We start from the raw sequence: 17,155 nt of genomic DNA, 5'->3' as shown, positions 1-17,155 counted from the left end.
TAACATTTCTATCCAGTTTCACTTGATCGAAATCTTATTCGAATAGAATATTTTACCTTGTCCCTGCTTTCAGGCCACTTGATGGACTCCTTATATCCTTCTGGAAGGGGGACGAGACACGATGGTGGGTCTTCTGGGCAATGTCTCTCTCTGTGCTCAAAATGTCTTCTACTCCGTAGTTTCTTTATTGCTTCTTCATTGTCTAGGCATGGTATATAGTCAGTACCTGCAGTTGCATTGCACAACACCCATGCATTTCCATCCATTATACGCTCTACAGTATTTGATTCAGATGTTTGTCTTTGTTTCTCATCTTTAGATTCTGTTGCTTGACTCTTCCATGACTTCTGTGATTCTGCTGATTCTTTGGGTATTCCAGAGCCAAACCCACTCGTTTCTGACCCCTCTTGTCTTTTCTCATCTTTCTGCTCTTCTTGTTGCTCCATGTTTTCGTCCTTCGATGTTCTCTGTTCTTCTTTGTTTCCGTTTTCATCTTCTGCTGTGGTATGTTCTTCCTGTTGGCCATTATCATCCTTCATGCTCTTCTCTTCCTTCCCGTTTTCTTCACTAACCGTGTTCTTCTCCTCGTTTTGTTGTCCGTTTTCCTCATTCCCGGAGTTTTGTGCCTCTTGTTGTTGCTGTCCATTTTCTTCATTCTTTGAGTTGTTGTCTGATGTCTCGTTCTGCCCCGTTTCCATAGGTTGTTCTTGTTTAGTTGCATCTGTGAATGTCACGTCTGCATTTGAATCCTGCTCTTGCCCTTGTTTGCTTCCTTGTTCCATATCTTGCCCTTGTTTCTTTCCTTGTTCCACATCCTGCAGTTCCTTCCCCTGTCCGTGCTCTTGCTCTTGAGTTCCTTTAGATTGAGTCCCAGCATCCTCGTCTCGTTGTTCCTTCTGTTCCTTCTCAAACTCCTTGACCACTTGTTTCACCTGACCATCATCATTCTCTTGCACCACCTTGTTCTCTTTCCCATTGTCTTTCTCTCTCTCCTCGGAAAGCTTTTCATCCTTCTGTTGGTTTTCTTGTTTTTGAGTTTGTCTTCCTCCTGCCTCTTCTCCTCCTGCCTTTGAGCTCTTCTCTTTGGCTGACTTCCGCTGCTCGTCTTCAGACTTTACGGCATCGTCTGGAAGCTTTCCCGGATTGTCTTCAAATGCCGGTTGCTCGTCAGACTCTTTGTTTGTGGGTTCGGGTTCATCATTACCGTTTGAAGAGGCAGACACATCACTCCTCTCCGTCTCTGAGACGACCGTTCGAGTGGAACCTTGTGTGATCTGCGGTGGAATAACAGAATTGGAAGAAAGCATCCACACACCGATAACACATAGAGCCACAAAGATGATCATTGTAATGGTCGACGCATAGGAAGACGTCGAAGCTCGCTTGTTGCCACGTCCCTTCCCAAATGCCATCTTTTCCTGTCTTACGTATACTGAGGAGAAAGAAAGAAATGAAGGAGTAAAATGGCAGTTGAAGGAAGTAAAAATAGAAGAAAAAGAAGAGAAAGAGAGGTTGTGAAGAGACAAGACTGGATCAAAGATCCTACAGAGTCGGACATGGGACTTTCAATATCGTGTCTCTAAATTTAGATATGGTCTCTGTGTCTCCTCATATTTTGTTGTCCATGAAAAATTAAAAAAGCCATGTAACTTAACTACTGGTAAGTGGTAACGCCTAGTCAAGGAAATCTTAAAAACATGGCAAGATCGTTCTTTTTTTGACATAATGGATTCTAAGATGAATTTGAGTTTTGATATACATGTTAATGATCAAAACATATAATCTTGAGAAAAAAAATCACAAAAACTGTTTGATTGAGTTCTGTTGTTCGGTAAATATAGTTCTCTTGTATTCTTTTTGTTTGTTTGAATTGGATTAAATATAAAATGTGTTCCATATCTTTTAAGTAAACGTCTCCAAATGGATTTAAGAAAAGGTTTTGTTTGATTCACTATATAGTGGTAATATTTTTTTATACCTTAATTATCAGTACAATTTTCACGCAAAAAACGATGGTTTTGACATTTGAGATGCTAATAAAATGTGTGTGCCTATGTGTTGTGGACCTTGAGGCTTGAGGTTCGTAATCCTACTACGGTTGGTTCGGTTCTCTCGATCCCCACTAAAACACATAACTCAAATGTCAGCCTGTCGTTAACACATGTGTTCTGTTTATTGGTCCACTATATCCCAGTTGTCTCATTTTCGTCCTGCTAAATTGCAAATATCAAATGTATAGTATTTGCTTGTTGTCATCAATGCTCCAATTTCACCAAAGGTCCAAAAGACAACCAAATACTACTCTCTTTTAAAAAATTATTTTCTTTTGAGTGGAACCTGAAGCTTTGGATTAATAAATGTTGGACAATGACAAATTCTGGATTTTTAGGCTTCGGATTTTCCCAGCATTTTTTTTTTTGGCTTTCTTTCTCAAAATATATCCAAATAAGAGACGTCAAATATACATATTTATATATAGAAGAACACAATATATAGGACTATACTTGTATATTATATGAAAAATGAATTAAAATTTGTGGGATATGACAAGCTGTGGGATACGGCAGGGAGTAAAAGTCGGAACGAGTCGGCCGATTGGACCGCAGCACTATTCGAATGGACCTAATTTACCAACTCCACAAATCTACAAACTCAAACGTAAACTAGCAATATCGATTATTAATATCATTGTTATTGTTCGAACACTCCACTATCATGCTAGCCAAAATAACGTTTCAAAATTGTATCTCTTCGATCGGTTCCACATTTTCTTCCCACAACACATAACACACATCATTACATGTTACATACTTCAAGAAAGCTAAACCAAACTGTGAAAGTGTGAAAGAAGGAATTCTTTGTAAATAAATGAGTAAAAGTGGATTAATTGAAGAAAAAGAGAGAAACGAATAAAAATAGGTTTCTGTACCCAAACATGTTCTTCTGAAATTGATGGCATTGCATTCCATATTTTACATTACCTGATACCTATTATATTGGTTACACATCCACCATGAGAATCTGCAAACTCTCTCTCTCTCTCGATTTCTATATATTTATATATGTGTGTGTGGAGGTCTAAACATACATGTACATTCAAGATATATATCATGAGCTTAATCTGTACTTTATTTGTCTCATTCAAGATATATATCATGAGCTTTTACACATTTTAAAAATACAATGATTACTGAGTTTAAATATTTTTTTTGACTAAAGAGATATTATTTAATATTAAACCAATAACAATTCAAAATTTTAAATATTTTTAGTGATTAATTTTTGAGGTTTACAAAACATCAATCTTTGTGGGACAAAAAAATATCCCAAAACATCAATTTTTATGAGACAGAGGGAGTATGTGTGTATGGACATTAACGAAGCGTAAAATGTTCATGATCATAATTTATCCTTATCTCTCATCTCTGTTTATCTATGCTTGAAATTCTATAAAAAAAACAGAAATAATCTTCCATCCCTTCAAATTAACTATTGTTTAAGACTTTTCAACTTTTCATGCAGACTAGCTATATCCAATTATACTCTTACAATATACTTCTAAAATTCTTTTTTTTTTTTTTTGTCATCTGAATTTTTTATTATTGGAACTTGTTGTGGAACCATGGTGAAATACAACGCCCAAAAGAGGGAACCATAATCCGGCGGACGAAGTTTATGTCCCCAGAGTCTAAGGTCAGAAGAAAAAGAGATTTCCCCGGAAACTAAAGATAATACAACAAAACAGAGAATTTAAACCCAAATCGGAAGAGAGCAAAACATTAACTAAGAATAGAAGAAACCAAGCTAAATCTTAAGAGAAGCAAAAGAACCAGGAAGCAAAGAACCTCTTCTTCTAAAAGCACCTACGACTAAGATTTACCAAGGGTGCCCGCGGCCAACCCGAAGGTAACATCAACCACCTCCTATCACAATGAGAGTTGATCTCTCGGAACCAAGAACTTAGGACTTCATAACCCGGCAAGCAACACAGACTGAGTTAAGAGAACCTCTTGCTGTCACAAAGAACAAAATTCTGGATACGACGACGGCGACCAAAGCACCAATTACCCATTAATGTCTAGTTAGAGCCCTTCTAAACGCGATCCTATCTAAATGATATGTATATATTTTACACTCTTTCATCATGCATTTGTTATTCATTTTGTTCTCTTAACTCATTGTTTTGCATTGTTTTTAGTCTCTTTTGCATAATATACATATCTAGGTAGTCTTTGCATTAGTCTTGCATACATCTTGCATATTGGAGTTATTTCAGGTGTTTAGAAGATGTCCAGACTGTTGGAACTAAATAGAGGTTGAGACATGCGGCTCGACCAAGGATGCTCGGAATGAACGTCATGTGACTCGACCGACATCCGACTTTGACGCGCTCCCAGGAAGAAGCACCAGCATCCCACTCGATACATCATGCATGGAATGGATGTCATCAACACTCCCGGAACCGTCGTTCGAGCCAACATCATTGTCGTTCGAGTCGCCGTTCGAGGCGTCGTTCTAGTCGCCGTTCGAGCCACCGGTCGAGAGATTTAACTTTTGACGTCTTCATCAAAGTTGTAGATAATTGAGTCATCTTTCCAATGCCATTTATTTCAAGCCAATCAGAGGTGTGGTTCAATAGTTATCACCGTTTTAGTGGATGTGTATACACCCAGCTCGAGCCGCTGCCCGTCGACTCGACCCTCCAGCTCGAGCCGCTGCCCGTCGACTCGACCCTCCACCACTCGAGCCAGCCGCCCTAGCCAACAACATCACCCACTCGAGCCACCACTTGTTCGCACATGTCAGGAAGACGTTCCGTCTCACACGCTTCAGGAGATTCCTGAACCGATGCTCTATCTTGTCGTTTTAAGTTTTAGGGATTCACATGTTTTTACTGCATATACATTTTGTTAAGTCTTGTTTTGCGGACATCTTATCTTTTATCTTGTTCTTTTCCTGAAGGTTTACCCTAGCCACCAAAAACGTTATCAGACTTTTTATTCCGACACCTTTGAGTTTATTCAGTTTTTGCACTTGATTTCTTCTGCAAAGTTGTTCTTCTCATTTCTATCTATATTATTATGTTTGGTTCAATGTTTTCTGGATTTGTATCCTTGATGATGATTTTCGGATCTGAGTAGTGTGGTAGTTCTTGAGGATGGGATAGATTAGGTGGAGGATCTTAGGATGTAGAGTGTTTAAGCTTTGATTTTTATGATTCCCTTCTGGACTAGTGTTAGAAAGGCTAGTTTCTATCTGATCAATTGGAACTAGGTTCGAGACATTTCCACACCCAAAAGGTGTTTGATGAAATATCTGACCAACTAGTGCCAGAGACTTACGTTCCTAGCCTAAGAGATTAGTTGTCTTGGATGTTTGTTGACATGAATGAACTTGTTTGTCATGCCTGCTCAACCATGTTTCTCTAGCGAGAGCTGGGTATGGAAGTGGTTGAGTCTGAGTAGCTTTTACCAAGAGATTGGATTAGCTAAGTTGTGATGTTCATTGTCTAGGGATAGATTGCTTGTGGCATGTTAAACACTTTGTAGACTAGGAGACTTCACCGACATCAATTACTCCCATCCTTAGGACCTCTTTCTTCCCGATTTTTATTACATTCCTGAGACTGTTTCGTGTCTTGCCTTTTAGTTCATGCTTAGACTCGTTTTCTGTTTTCATTCATTTTCGTTTCTTGTCATACATTCTCGTTTCTAGTCCTAGAACACATTTACATTTTGCATTCTGATCATTCTAGGATTGTTAGACAAAAACACTCTCTTTGAATTGGCTTGACTTGTGAAATCTTGATTGCATCTTAATTGTTAGTGAAGTTTTCCAACTGGATTGACACCTTAAGTATTACAACTGCACAAGGTTAATTAAACCTGCTAGGATAGACACACAAAAATCCTAGTATCACTAAACAGATCAGGAAGCGGAGACAAGGAGAGAGGCTTAACCCCCCCAATTCACATCAATCTCACAACCGAGAATGACCAATCAAGGCAGTTATCAAATACAACGAGCAACACGAAGGAGAAGAAACAACTGCGACCTAAGAGGACTATCACAACATACAACCAAAACAAAACTTCTGCTTAGAAAGGAAACAACCCAAATAATTCGATGGCTGAGATGAGGAGACAAAGAGCGAAAGGAGGTGCATTGGCTGGACGGACAAGAGCTGAAATCCAATAGCCACTACACCCTGACGGCTTAGAACGATGAGCACAGGAGCGGCTACAAGATCAAGGATCGGATCCAGCAAAAACATTGTCATTATTCTTAGAACCACACCGACGATCAAACAGATCCGGATCCAACATCTTCACTAAAACCACAAACTCCACTAATCTGGCCACTCCAACCGCATCCGCGAAACCCAAAATCAAACCTCGAAGCAAACCAAACGATTTCACAAACGAAGGGCAAAACCTCTGCACCCAAGACTTAACAAAACAAACCCACCAAATTAACAAACTAAGCCGATTACCAAATGTAGCAAATCAAAGAAGAAACCAGAAAAGCCAACTTCTTCACTGAACCAAACCGGATCTAGCTGAATTGGAGACAAAAAACAAAGCTAAGCATAAGAATAAAGGGATCCTCTCACAACACCAGCGAGGTGCGCCAATTACCGGAGAGGGTAAACGGAGATCAGAATTTAGCTTCCTCACCAGCTAGAGCGAACTCACCTTTAAGGTGAGAAAAAAAGTTTTTTTGATAAACTGATACTTCTAAAATTCTCTTATATTACATTTTTATTAATTTTATATAAAGATAAATGAGATATTGGGATTATTATTATTATTTTAACGAAAGTTACATTCAAATCAACAAACAACATATTATAAAAAGAGAGAGTGTTAGTAGTAATTTTCTAAATAAAATGTGGAAAAAAAATTAAAAACGTATGTGTAGACTTAACCTGCAACATTTTACTATTTTAGTAATCAAAGGACTAATGGAGGGCATGGAGAATTAACTAATTGGGATTAACGTACATTGTAGAACGCACCCTCATGTCACATCTCTACATGTCGCTCTTCTAACATAAATACTCATCTAGTCGTCTTCTCTCATTCTATCACATGTCAATTATGGCATACATCAATTACTAGTAACTAACAAATAATAATACACTTTAAAAACCAATAAATGCATGGGATGGGCACAACATATTCGGCCGTAACGAAAACCATGGTTGAAAAAAATATTAAATTGTTGTATAATATATAATATGTACACATGTATATGAATTCTTATAGTACTATTGGTTATAAGAAGACACAAAAGATGATATAAAGATAAAAAAACATTATCCCCGGATTCTAAGGTTACTTGTTACACAAACAAGAAACACACATTAATGAACCAAAGATCCAGACAACAAGAGCTATATTGTGCTCATAACATTTAAATAATATGCACAACACTATCTGCATCTTCAAAAAATCATATAATAAGAGTATATATAAGACAAATGGTATATATTATTTGAATTGAATTTCCATTTAAAACCCAAAAATTGCAACAACTTTTTGAGAGTCTAGAAGAAGAAGCATAAACAGACCACTTTCCCCACTTCTTGCAAACCTTTTTTTTTATATAACATGATCCGACAATTAACGTTTATAAACCCTAATTCTATTCTAAGAATTCAAAAGAGTTATGTTGCTTTATGTCAGATTCTCATCATCATGATCTTGGGTGGGGAAAGAATTGTGTACCGGCCATGAATGTGTTGATCGGAGTTGGATAGAGAGCGGCTGGATCAATGTACGTGACTGCAGCCGCAGATGTGCTGCCAATGCCACCACCGAGGTTTGGAGTAGAGGATGAAGCGGTAGCAACCGTCACAGAGCCAGCTGTTATGAGATTCAGCTGCTGACCTCCACCACCACCGGATGAGCTCTCACCGGCGGCGACAACGTTGTAGCCTCCACCACCACTACTTCCAGGACCGTGGTCGTAGAGAATGCCTTTGAAAATATGACCACCAATGCTTACAGCTGTTTGGTAAGCAAACTCTTCTTCTCCATCTTCTACTGAGCTCACACGCACGCATCTAAACACTGCCGGTGAACTCACCTCCGCCGGGAAATTCCCAACTTCTAGCCCTAGAATTTAGAGAAAGAAAAAAAATGTAATTTAAGAGGTACGTAATCGCATGTTTTTTTAATTATACATATTGAATAAAACATTAACATTCGTATTTTTTCTTCCAAAATTCATTATACTATACGGAAAAGAAAGAGCAGGGAATTAGAGAAATTAAAGAACACAGATTTCAAGATTGATGAGAACAGCTTGTTCCTGTCAATCCAATAGTCAGTGTTTACTCCAATACATAATTAAAATCACAAAATTAAATTACATATTTTAGGAAAATCTCTGATAGTAGAGTTTTTGTAGGTTCTTGAAGCTGATCCCAATTCGTTTACTTATATAAATTATAAAAATGCTGCTTGCATTTCATTATTTTACGACCTTATTACAATTAAATATATAGATAAAATATATATCATATTGAAGTGACATATACCTGACTGAGAAGGTATGCGAGTGCAGACAAGAGAGGAAGAAGTTGCCGGGAAATTCTCACGGTGGCGTTTGGGAACGCTCTCACCGCGAGGCAGCTGCGTTTGAGGCTGAACCGTAGCTAGTTGCTGTTGTCTCTCACGGCGTTTGGCAGCAGGAACCCACGTGCTCCTCACGTGAGTAGGACACTCGAAGCCTCGGCTCTTGCAACAAGTTCTACACCTCATGTGAGCACAATCTTTCTTTGCTTGATTCCCACAGTCCTGACAGCTCACACCACCATTTCCTCCTCCTCCTCCTCCTCCACTACGAATCATCATCAACCCCGCAGCTCTTCCGGCACCGGCGGTTGAAGTTTCGCCGGAGATATCGAATTGGCTATGATTACTAGGCCCAACCCCTAAGCCTGCGGCAGAAGAGTAGAGATCCAACCTTTGCTGATGTTGCTGCTGATGCTGAAACATGATCTCTTGTTGATTGTGGTTTTGCCATAGCTCAAGTGTTCCCAAAGCAGCACCGTTTGAAGAAGAAGGAGCGTTCGCGTTTGCGTTAGCGTTAGCGTTAGCGTTAGGGTTTCTATACCAGAGCCAAGCCTCTGATACAGGCGGAGGAGGGTTAGTGTTGCTACGGTGATCTTCTTGGTTGTTTCCTCCGCCTCCTCCTCCACCACCGTCTAGCGAGAAAAAACCCGCCATTCACCCTCACAACCACCACCCATAACCACCACTCCCACTCTCCAATCAAGAAAATGAAACAAAACCCAAAAACCAAAGATCCTATCTCTTTTTTGTTTTTTTCTAGCTTCTACTCTCTCTTACTTGCTCAATCTAGATCTTAGAGAGGATTACTAGGGTTTTTTTTAGGTTGAATTCATTCTCTGGGTTTGTATTGAAGTTGGAATAGCTTTTCTTGAGACTCTGATAAAAAGCAAAACTTGTGTGTCGGTACGAGAGAGAGAGAGAGAGAGAGAGAGAGAGTATTAAAGAAACACACAGAGAGAGATGATGTAAAGAAGTAAGAAGAAGAAGGAGAGATCAGAGAGGTTTAATCATCTTTCTTGCGCTCTGCAACGCCGCCATGACCTTAATAATCTCTCTCTGCTATCCCTCTAATTTAATTCTCTGTCTCCGCCTCTCTCTCTCTCTCTCATCTCTTGTTTTCTTTCGTTTTTTTCCAGATTTTGCAAAAATATTATCTTGTTTCTATCTTTTTTATGAGTTTTGCTTCCTATTCTCACTTTTATTTGCTAACCAAAATAATGGCCACACTTCATCTCTCAACGTTGATATACTTCAGTTTGTAATCGGACGGTTGTTATGTTGCGACGTTAGCACAAATGTATTTATCCTTCTTTGTCATTTTCTTCCGGGAAACACGCCTCAATTTAAAAAAAAAAAATGTGTGGAAATGTTTAAATAACTAAATATTTCCTTATAAGGAGAAAATAATTGGACTAATACTGATTCGTTACGGTATCAGAATTCTATTTTTGATTATCCTAAGATAGTTATATATTTTGGGACCTAGTATTTAATTAGACCCTCCTCCTAATCATCATGATCTACTAGAACTGACTACAAAACCTTGTCAAATGTCCATAGGTCCATTCAATATTATTTCATTTTGTATAATTTATATTGTATCAAACGCTGCAAATTTTTATTATTGTCAAAAAAAAAAACTGAAAAGTTGATTCAAGGTTTCGAAATCACACTGGATTACAAGTGAGTAAAGTAAGTAAACAAAATGCCAATTAAAGTGAGACTAACTATTTTATTTGGGATTGATTTTTCCTAATTATCCATATGCCCATAATCTTATTCTTATTTTAAATAGTATTTTACTAGTATCAATTTGGGTGCACCTGTGGCTTAAATTAAGTGTCTAAAGTTTTGTAGCTGGAAAGCAGATGCTTTTGTCCATGTTTCCGAGGAAACAAGAAACATTATGATATACACACATTTATGTATACATGAACATGTAGGAGTGTATATCATAGTAATATTTTAGTATATAAATCAAAATGCACGTAAACATACTCTCTCTTTGTAGAGACAAACATACGATTCTGTTGAGGAGCCCTATGTTGTTACTTCATTATCTTTGTATAAATATTAATTGTTTATACAATTATATACAGACAAACAACATCTCTATGCCCGTGCCGTGAGCATCATCGATCCTAATTATTATAATTACCAGAGTCTTTTTATACTTATATCCTTGAATTGCCTGAGAATAACGGCACGAAAATTATGTCACGATAAATCCGAAATCTAGCGAAGTATGTATGGGTGTCATACGAAAAGAAAAAAAAAAAAGAAGTTAGGACATATAGAAAAGTTAAATTAAAGATGGGGACGTTTATGAAGGGATTTGCCAAAAGGGTGGAGAGAGTTGACTAATGTAGAAGAGGTTAAACTAGACATTTCAAGATATTTAAGATCAAAAATGGGAATAGTGAATAGTTTGAGACAGGCTAAAAGCACCGTCTCGCCACCCTATGCTTCCCTTCCGTACCGCTTCTTGATTTTAATTTATAAATCCAATAATTTCAAGTTAATAACCGAATGATGTTTATTGCTTTTTGATTTGAAGATTATGGTTAGGTTTATTCATTGTATGAATCTATATCGATATAGTTTGAAGATAAATAGAGACAATTAATTCAAGGGGCTGTGATGGATACATTACAATCGAGACAATGACCTTTTTTTTTCTCTCTCTCTCGTAGTGTATTATTCTTTATTTGCTACATTACAAATCTATACATGTCAAATAATTATAAACATCATTTCCGAATAATAGTTTCAGGCAGAAGAACCAACCAGCACCCAACACATAAAATATACTCCATACGGAGTTTCACAAAAAAGACTTTTAATTGTATAAAATTTTATATGAGAAGCCTATGCATATGTGATCTGTGTAGTAGATTTGGACAATGACAAAACTTAGGATCTTATCAATACAACACTTAACACATATTATTAGTAAATATATGGTCCAACTCAAAACCAATTGGCAATGAGTGAAAAGACCCATGTATTATATATATTGTCCCATGAATCTCTATTCTCTCGATGTGGGATATCTTAACACACCCCCCCACGCTCAGGGCTGGACATATGAAGCGTGAAGTTTGTGGGACTCGACATCCATGGGTAAACCCATAATCGAGAGAAATTTACCATGGGCTTTGATACCATAACAAACCCGATACACCGGAAAGATAAATTGAGCTTAACAACACGAAGATGAAGAAGAAGAAGATCCGAAGATCCAAAGAACGAGATACTCCATTCAATAATAAAAGTTTGTTACACGATCATCGCGAACTTAGTCTACAGTCTCATCAGATTATATATCTCTGATGTTACAAGTAAACCAACTAAATCAAGAAATGAAAAACATTTTTAACCAACATTAGACCCGGTTTACATCCTAATACGCCCCCTTAAATCAATATCTTCAAAGTGTCTGGTTTGGAAGATATAGATTTGATAAAGACAGCCTTTGGAGCAGATGATAAAATGGCCCTGGTTGAAGTGGTTTAGTGAGTATATCTGCATGCTGGTTCTCACTATGAACATGAAAAGTCTTCAACGTTCCTGCCTTCAGCTGATCCCGTACCGTGTGACAATCAATCTCTATATGTTTCGTTCTCTCATGAAACACGGGATTCATGGCTATGTGAAGTGCAGATTTGTTATCACAAAACAATTTTGCTGGAAAAGTGACCTTAACATGAAGATCCTTCAATAATTGCTGAATCCATATTATTTCACAGGTAGCTTGTGCCATGCTTCGGTATTCAGACTCAATATTGCTCCTGCTAGCAACATGTTGTTTCTTTGATCTCCAAGAAATGAGTGAATGGCCAAGATAACTGCAGAAACCAGAAACAGAGCGTCGTGTATCACGACAAGCTCCCCAATCAGCATCCGCAAAAGCATTAATACACAGTTTTGTGTCAGCTGCATACATCAGACCCTGACATGTATTTCCTTTGATATATCGCAGAACCTTATGAGCCGCCTGTAAATGTATATCCGTTGGTGCAGAAATGAATTGACTCAGTTGATGAACAACAAAAGTAATGTCAGGTCTTGTGATCGTTAAGTAGAACATCCGACCTATGAGTTCTCTATAGGACTTTGGATTTGTCCACCTAGTTCCCATATCCTTCGTAAGATGAAGATTTGGATCCATAGGAACATTACTCGGTTTACATCCCAAGAAACCAGCTTCTAATAAATTCATCGCATACTTCCTTTGGCAAACAAAAATTCCTTTTGAAGATCTAGCTATTTCCAATTCGAGGAAGAATCTAGCTGGTCCTAGATCTTTGATTTTGAACTCTGACTTCAGCAAAGTTTTCAAGTCCTCTACAACAGCGTCATTGTTACTAGCTATCATGATGTTATCGACATAAACTAGAACTACTACCATAGAAGACGCTTGCAGCTTAACAAACAATGTGTTATCAGCAGGTGATTGAACAAAGTTTGCTCCTAATAGTACTGAGGATAACCATTAATACCACTGCCTAGATGCCTGTTTGAGTCCGTATAAAGATTTAAGAAGGCGACACACCGGATTCGGTGGCAAAATAGTACCAGGAGGTGGAGTATAACCTTGAGGCAAGCTCATGTAGATCTCTTTTCATCTAGATCTCCATGCAAAAAAGCATTAGACACATCCATCTGTATCAAAGACCATCCTGTGGCAGCAGTAAGTCCAAGTAAAAGCTTCACACTTGTTAGTTTCGCAACTGGTGAAAAAGTGTCAATATAATCAACACCTTCTTGTTGTGTAAAGCCTGTGCCATAAGTCTTGCTTTATACCGTTCAACAGAACCGTCTAGATTATATTTGATTGTAAAAATCCATTTACAACCAACAACATTCTTACCTGGTGGTAAGGACTCAACTTCCCAAGTTTTAGCCAGTTCTAGAGCAGAAAGCTCTGTATTAGCTGCGTTAGTCCACTTGACTGATTTCATAGCTTGAAGAAAGGTTTTGGGTTCGGTTTCAGTATTATAGGCACAGATATAGAAACAAAAGAGAGGATTTAGTTTATCATAGGATACGACAAAGAAGATAGGATATGGGGGTGTATGTGTTGCAGGTTTATCAGGGTTGGTAGGCTTGGGAATGAGAGGGATGGTTTCGGTGATATCTGGGTTTATAGGTGTAGAACAAGTTGGAGGTTTGGTGATAATAGTGTTGGTAGCAATGGGAGTTTGGATGATAGGCGTAGGTGGTAAGGTGGAAATAGAAGGAACCAAGGCACAATGATACTCAGCTAGATAAAGAGGAGCTTTGATAGCCCGCTAAGGTCTAGCATTAGATATAGCATTATGATTTGTATCCTGTGTCTCTGAAACAGGTTCCATAATGGTGGTACTATAGTCTTTATGTAGATGAGGGGATGATGATGTAGATGCATGATGAGATGCATGATGAGTAGGAGGAATGATATCATCGATAGGCAAAGTTTCAACAAAATGCAGAGGAACATGCAAAGGCAAAATACTGTTAGGAAACATATCTACATATTTAGATAACATATCACTAGTCTTAAAAGGAAATGTACTTTCATGAAACACAACATTCCTAGAAATTGAAACTGAGTGAGATTCTAAATCTAGTACTTTATAGCCTTTATAACCAATAGGATAACCTAAAAACACACAAGGTTTGGCTCTTGGAGAAAATTTATGCCTATCTTGAACATATGTTGAAACATAACAAAGGCAACCAAAGTTCTTTAACAAAGTATAATCGAGAACTTTCTTAAGTAACAGTTCTATAGGCGATTTATGTTCTAATAATGGTGAGGGTAATTTATTGATTAAGAAGACTGCAGTAAGAACACAATCACTCCAGTATTGCAAAGGAATATTAGATTGGAAAAGCAAAGAACGAGCGACATTAAGCAAATGTTGATGTTTACGCTCAACTACAGAATTCTGTTGAGGAGTGTAAGCACAAGAAAAATAGTGGATCATGCCATGTTCTTTAACCAAATCAGTAAAAGCCAGTTCAGGAGCATTATCCTATCTAATAGCTTTGATATTAGTTTGAAATTGAGTAGAAATAAGTTTCAGAAAAGCTGGAAAAATATTAGCAACATCCTTTTTATTTCTCATCATATAAACCCAAGTAACCCTAGTACAATCATCTACTAATGTGAGAAAATATTTGAAACCTTCTACAGACTCAACACTGAAAGGACCCCAAACATCAAGATGGACAAGATCAAAAAGATTACAAGACATATTATTATGAGAAACATAAGCAAGACGTTTTTGTTTTGCTAAAGGACAAATAGAACGTCGAGAAACATCAAGTGAAATTGTTTTTAAAGAAGGAATGATACTAACTAAACTTCGTAAAGCAGCTGAAGAAGGATGCCCTAAACGTTGATGCCAAAGACTACCATCAGCTAAAACAGATTCAGACATGGAACATATCACAGGCTGGGATGGTGAGAGGGTAGCATTCTCTATCTCTAGAATGTATAAATTGTTGCAAAGTTTACCCCTCCCAATCATCAAGCCCTGAGTAAGTTCCTGAATATAACAACAAGTAGGAAAGAAATGAACAAAACATAATAAAGTAGAAACAAGACAACTAACACTAATGAGGTTAAATTTGAAATCCGGAACATGTAACACATTATGTAAAATCAGTGTTTGTGTAATGCAAATCGTGCCACTATGTGTAATTGGGACTCTAGTACCATTAGGAAGTGTAACAGTAACATAAGATACAGGTCGTAATTCTCTAAATAGTGCTAGATCCGAACAGACATGACTAGAAGCACCACTATCAATTATCCAAGCATCATGAGGTAAAATATTTTGTAATGAGGAAAAGCTATGATTCTTAAACATAAGGGTTCGATTCTGATAATGAAGACTAGTAGATGGAAAAGGATAAGTACCAGAATTAGAAGTTTCAGCCATCAAGCCATGTTCAGAAATCGTTGCAGTCATGGGTGTACTAACAATAGCCGCTACAGAAGCTTCCGGCTCTTAAGCTTGATATTGAGAATTAAATTGTTGAATCAACTGTTGTAGTTATTGAGGAGGTATCTCATGGATACTCTGAACATGTGCAGTAGGCATATACTGGGAGGACATCTGTTGTGGAGACATGAATTGATAAGAACCATAATCAGGAGCATTCAGAGTCACCTCAGAGTGTACATTGGCAATAGCATTTGCTCTCTGCATTGCATCATTAGGTGTCAAAGGTCCTCTTGGCTCAAAGTTAGGCATCCTAGGTTGTTGTTGAGACATAGACATCCGCGGCTGAATCTGATTTTGAACCTGAGGCCTAGGATTATAACCTGTAGTATTCTTCTTATAGCCTGGAGGAAAACCGTGCAACTTGTAACACTTCTGAGCTGTATGACCAAGCTTCCCACAATGAGTACAAACTGGTTTCTGGTTCGAACGATAAGTATTATACGCAACAATGTAAGTATTCTCCATATCTCCATCAACTTGAAAAGCTACATTGTCAACTCTTGTGACAGGTTTTACCGTAGTTTGACGCTCATCTTGAGTTAGCATATTGAAAGTTGCTTCCATAGTAGGCATTGGTTTCAACATCAAGATGTGGCGCCTTGTTTGATCATAACACTCATTTAAGCCAATAAGGAACTTTGTGACACGACTTCTCTGCTGAAGTTTCTCCCACTTAACAGCAGCATCACACTCGCATCTACCACAAGTACAAACAGGAATATCTACATAATTCGTATACTCCTCCCAAAGAGTAAGCAACTCAATATAACAGGTAGAGATATCCATAGAACCTTGCTCAAGCTTACTAAGACGTTGTTCTATAGCAAACACCCTAGGGGCATCATCCTGTTTATAACGAGAACATATACTCTTCCAAATACCTTTTGTTGTAGGTATGAATAACAAGCTCTGTCCAATCTTCTTGGATACAGAGTTCATAAGACATGTAGACACCATATCGTTACATCTAGACCAAGCTCCATAATCTCGATGCGTTTCAGGTGGTTTAGTGATCGTACCATTGATGAAGCCAAGCTTATTCCTGACATTCAATCCCATCCACACAGAACGCTTCCATGAATGAAAATCTGAAGCTGCAACAAGACGATCTGTAACAAGATTCAACCCAACATGATCATTGTTATTCAGATAAAAAGGATTCTCATATTGATCCGTTTGATAACGTGATGGTGAATTCGCCGAATTAGAAGTGCGATTCACCGGATTTGTAACATACGAGGGAGGTACTGAAGATCTCATCCTCAATCAAAAGAAAATTAAAGAAATGCATGGCGATTTAGAAAAGAATGAAACAAGATTCGCCAATACTAGGTCAATTGAAAGAAACAATAAGAAGAAGAACCAGAAAACAAACTACGATTGTATCGATGAGCTCAGAGATCACAGTCATGATTATTCTCGCAATCCATGAACATGTAACAACTGGTAAACTCATCTTCTCCGACTCAATCACTCAATTCGAGCTCCGATGTAAAGAGAAAAACGGAAATTACAAAAGAAAGCTCTGATACCATAATAGTAAACATAGGATCCAACTTAAAACCAATTGACAAT

General features: G+C 37.8%; 3 protein-coding genes across 3 annotated transcripts; all 3 read right to left on the bottom strand.

Moving 5' to 3' along the window:
• On the bottom strand, positions 9-1,432 carry LOC104699064 (probable methyltransferase PMT27). Its single transcript, XM_010414413.2, has one exon. The coding sequence runs from the start codon at positions 1,410-1,412 to the stop codon at positions 9-11; it is 1,404 nt and encodes a 467-aa protein (XP_010412715.1). The 5' UTR covers positions 1,413-1,432.
• On the bottom strand, positions 7,490-9,751 carry LOC104791339 (protein SHI RELATED SEQUENCE 1-like). Its single transcript, XM_010517186.2, has 2 exons — positions 8,546-9,751; positions 7,490-8,120 (listed from the first exon to the last, which is right to left on the bottom strand). The coding sequence occupies exons 1-2, from the start codon at positions 9,234-9,236 to the stop codon at positions 7,699-7,701; spliced, it is 1,113 nt and encodes a 370-aa protein (XP_010515488.1). The 5' UTR covers positions 9,237-9,751; the 3' UTR covers positions 7,490-7,698.
• On the bottom strand, positions 12,013-12,960 carry LOC109133340 (uncharacterized mitochondrial protein AtMg00810-like). The gene has a single exon (XM_019246358.1). The coding sequence runs from the start codon at positions 12,958-12,960 to the stop codon at positions 12,013-12,015; it is 948 nt and encodes a 315-aa protein (XP_019101903.1).

The sequence above is a fragment of the Camelina sativa genome, chromosome 6, assembly GCF_000633955.1.
Source record: "Camelina sativa cultivar DH55 chromosome 6, Cs, whole genome shotgun sequence".
Lineage (NCBI taxonomy): Eukaryota > Viridiplantae > Streptophyta > Magnoliopsida > Brassicales > Brassicaceae > Camelina > Camelina sativa.
The sequence above is the reverse complement of the archived record's forward strand: the minus strand, read 5'-3'. Positions and strand labels throughout refer to the sequence as shown.

Bases quoted from the DNA above. Each gene is read 5' to 3' on its own strand.
- LOC104699064 (XM_010414413.2), bottom strand. From the start codon at position 1,412: ATGGCATTTGGGAAGGGACGTGGCAACAAGCGAGCTTCGACGTCTTCC.
- LOC104791339 (XM_010517186.2), bottom strand. From the start codon at position 9,236: ATGGCGGGTTTTTTCTCGCTAGACGGTGGTGGAGGAGGAGGCGGAGGA. The intron at 8,121-8,545 runs GTATATGTCACT...TCTAAATTCTAG, and splicing joins TCGCATACCTTCTCAGTCAG to GGCTAGAAGTTGGGAATTTC.
- LOC109133340 (XM_019246358.1), bottom strand. From the start codon at position 12,960: ATGATAGCTAGTAACAATGACGCTGTTGTAGAGGACTTGAAAACTTTG.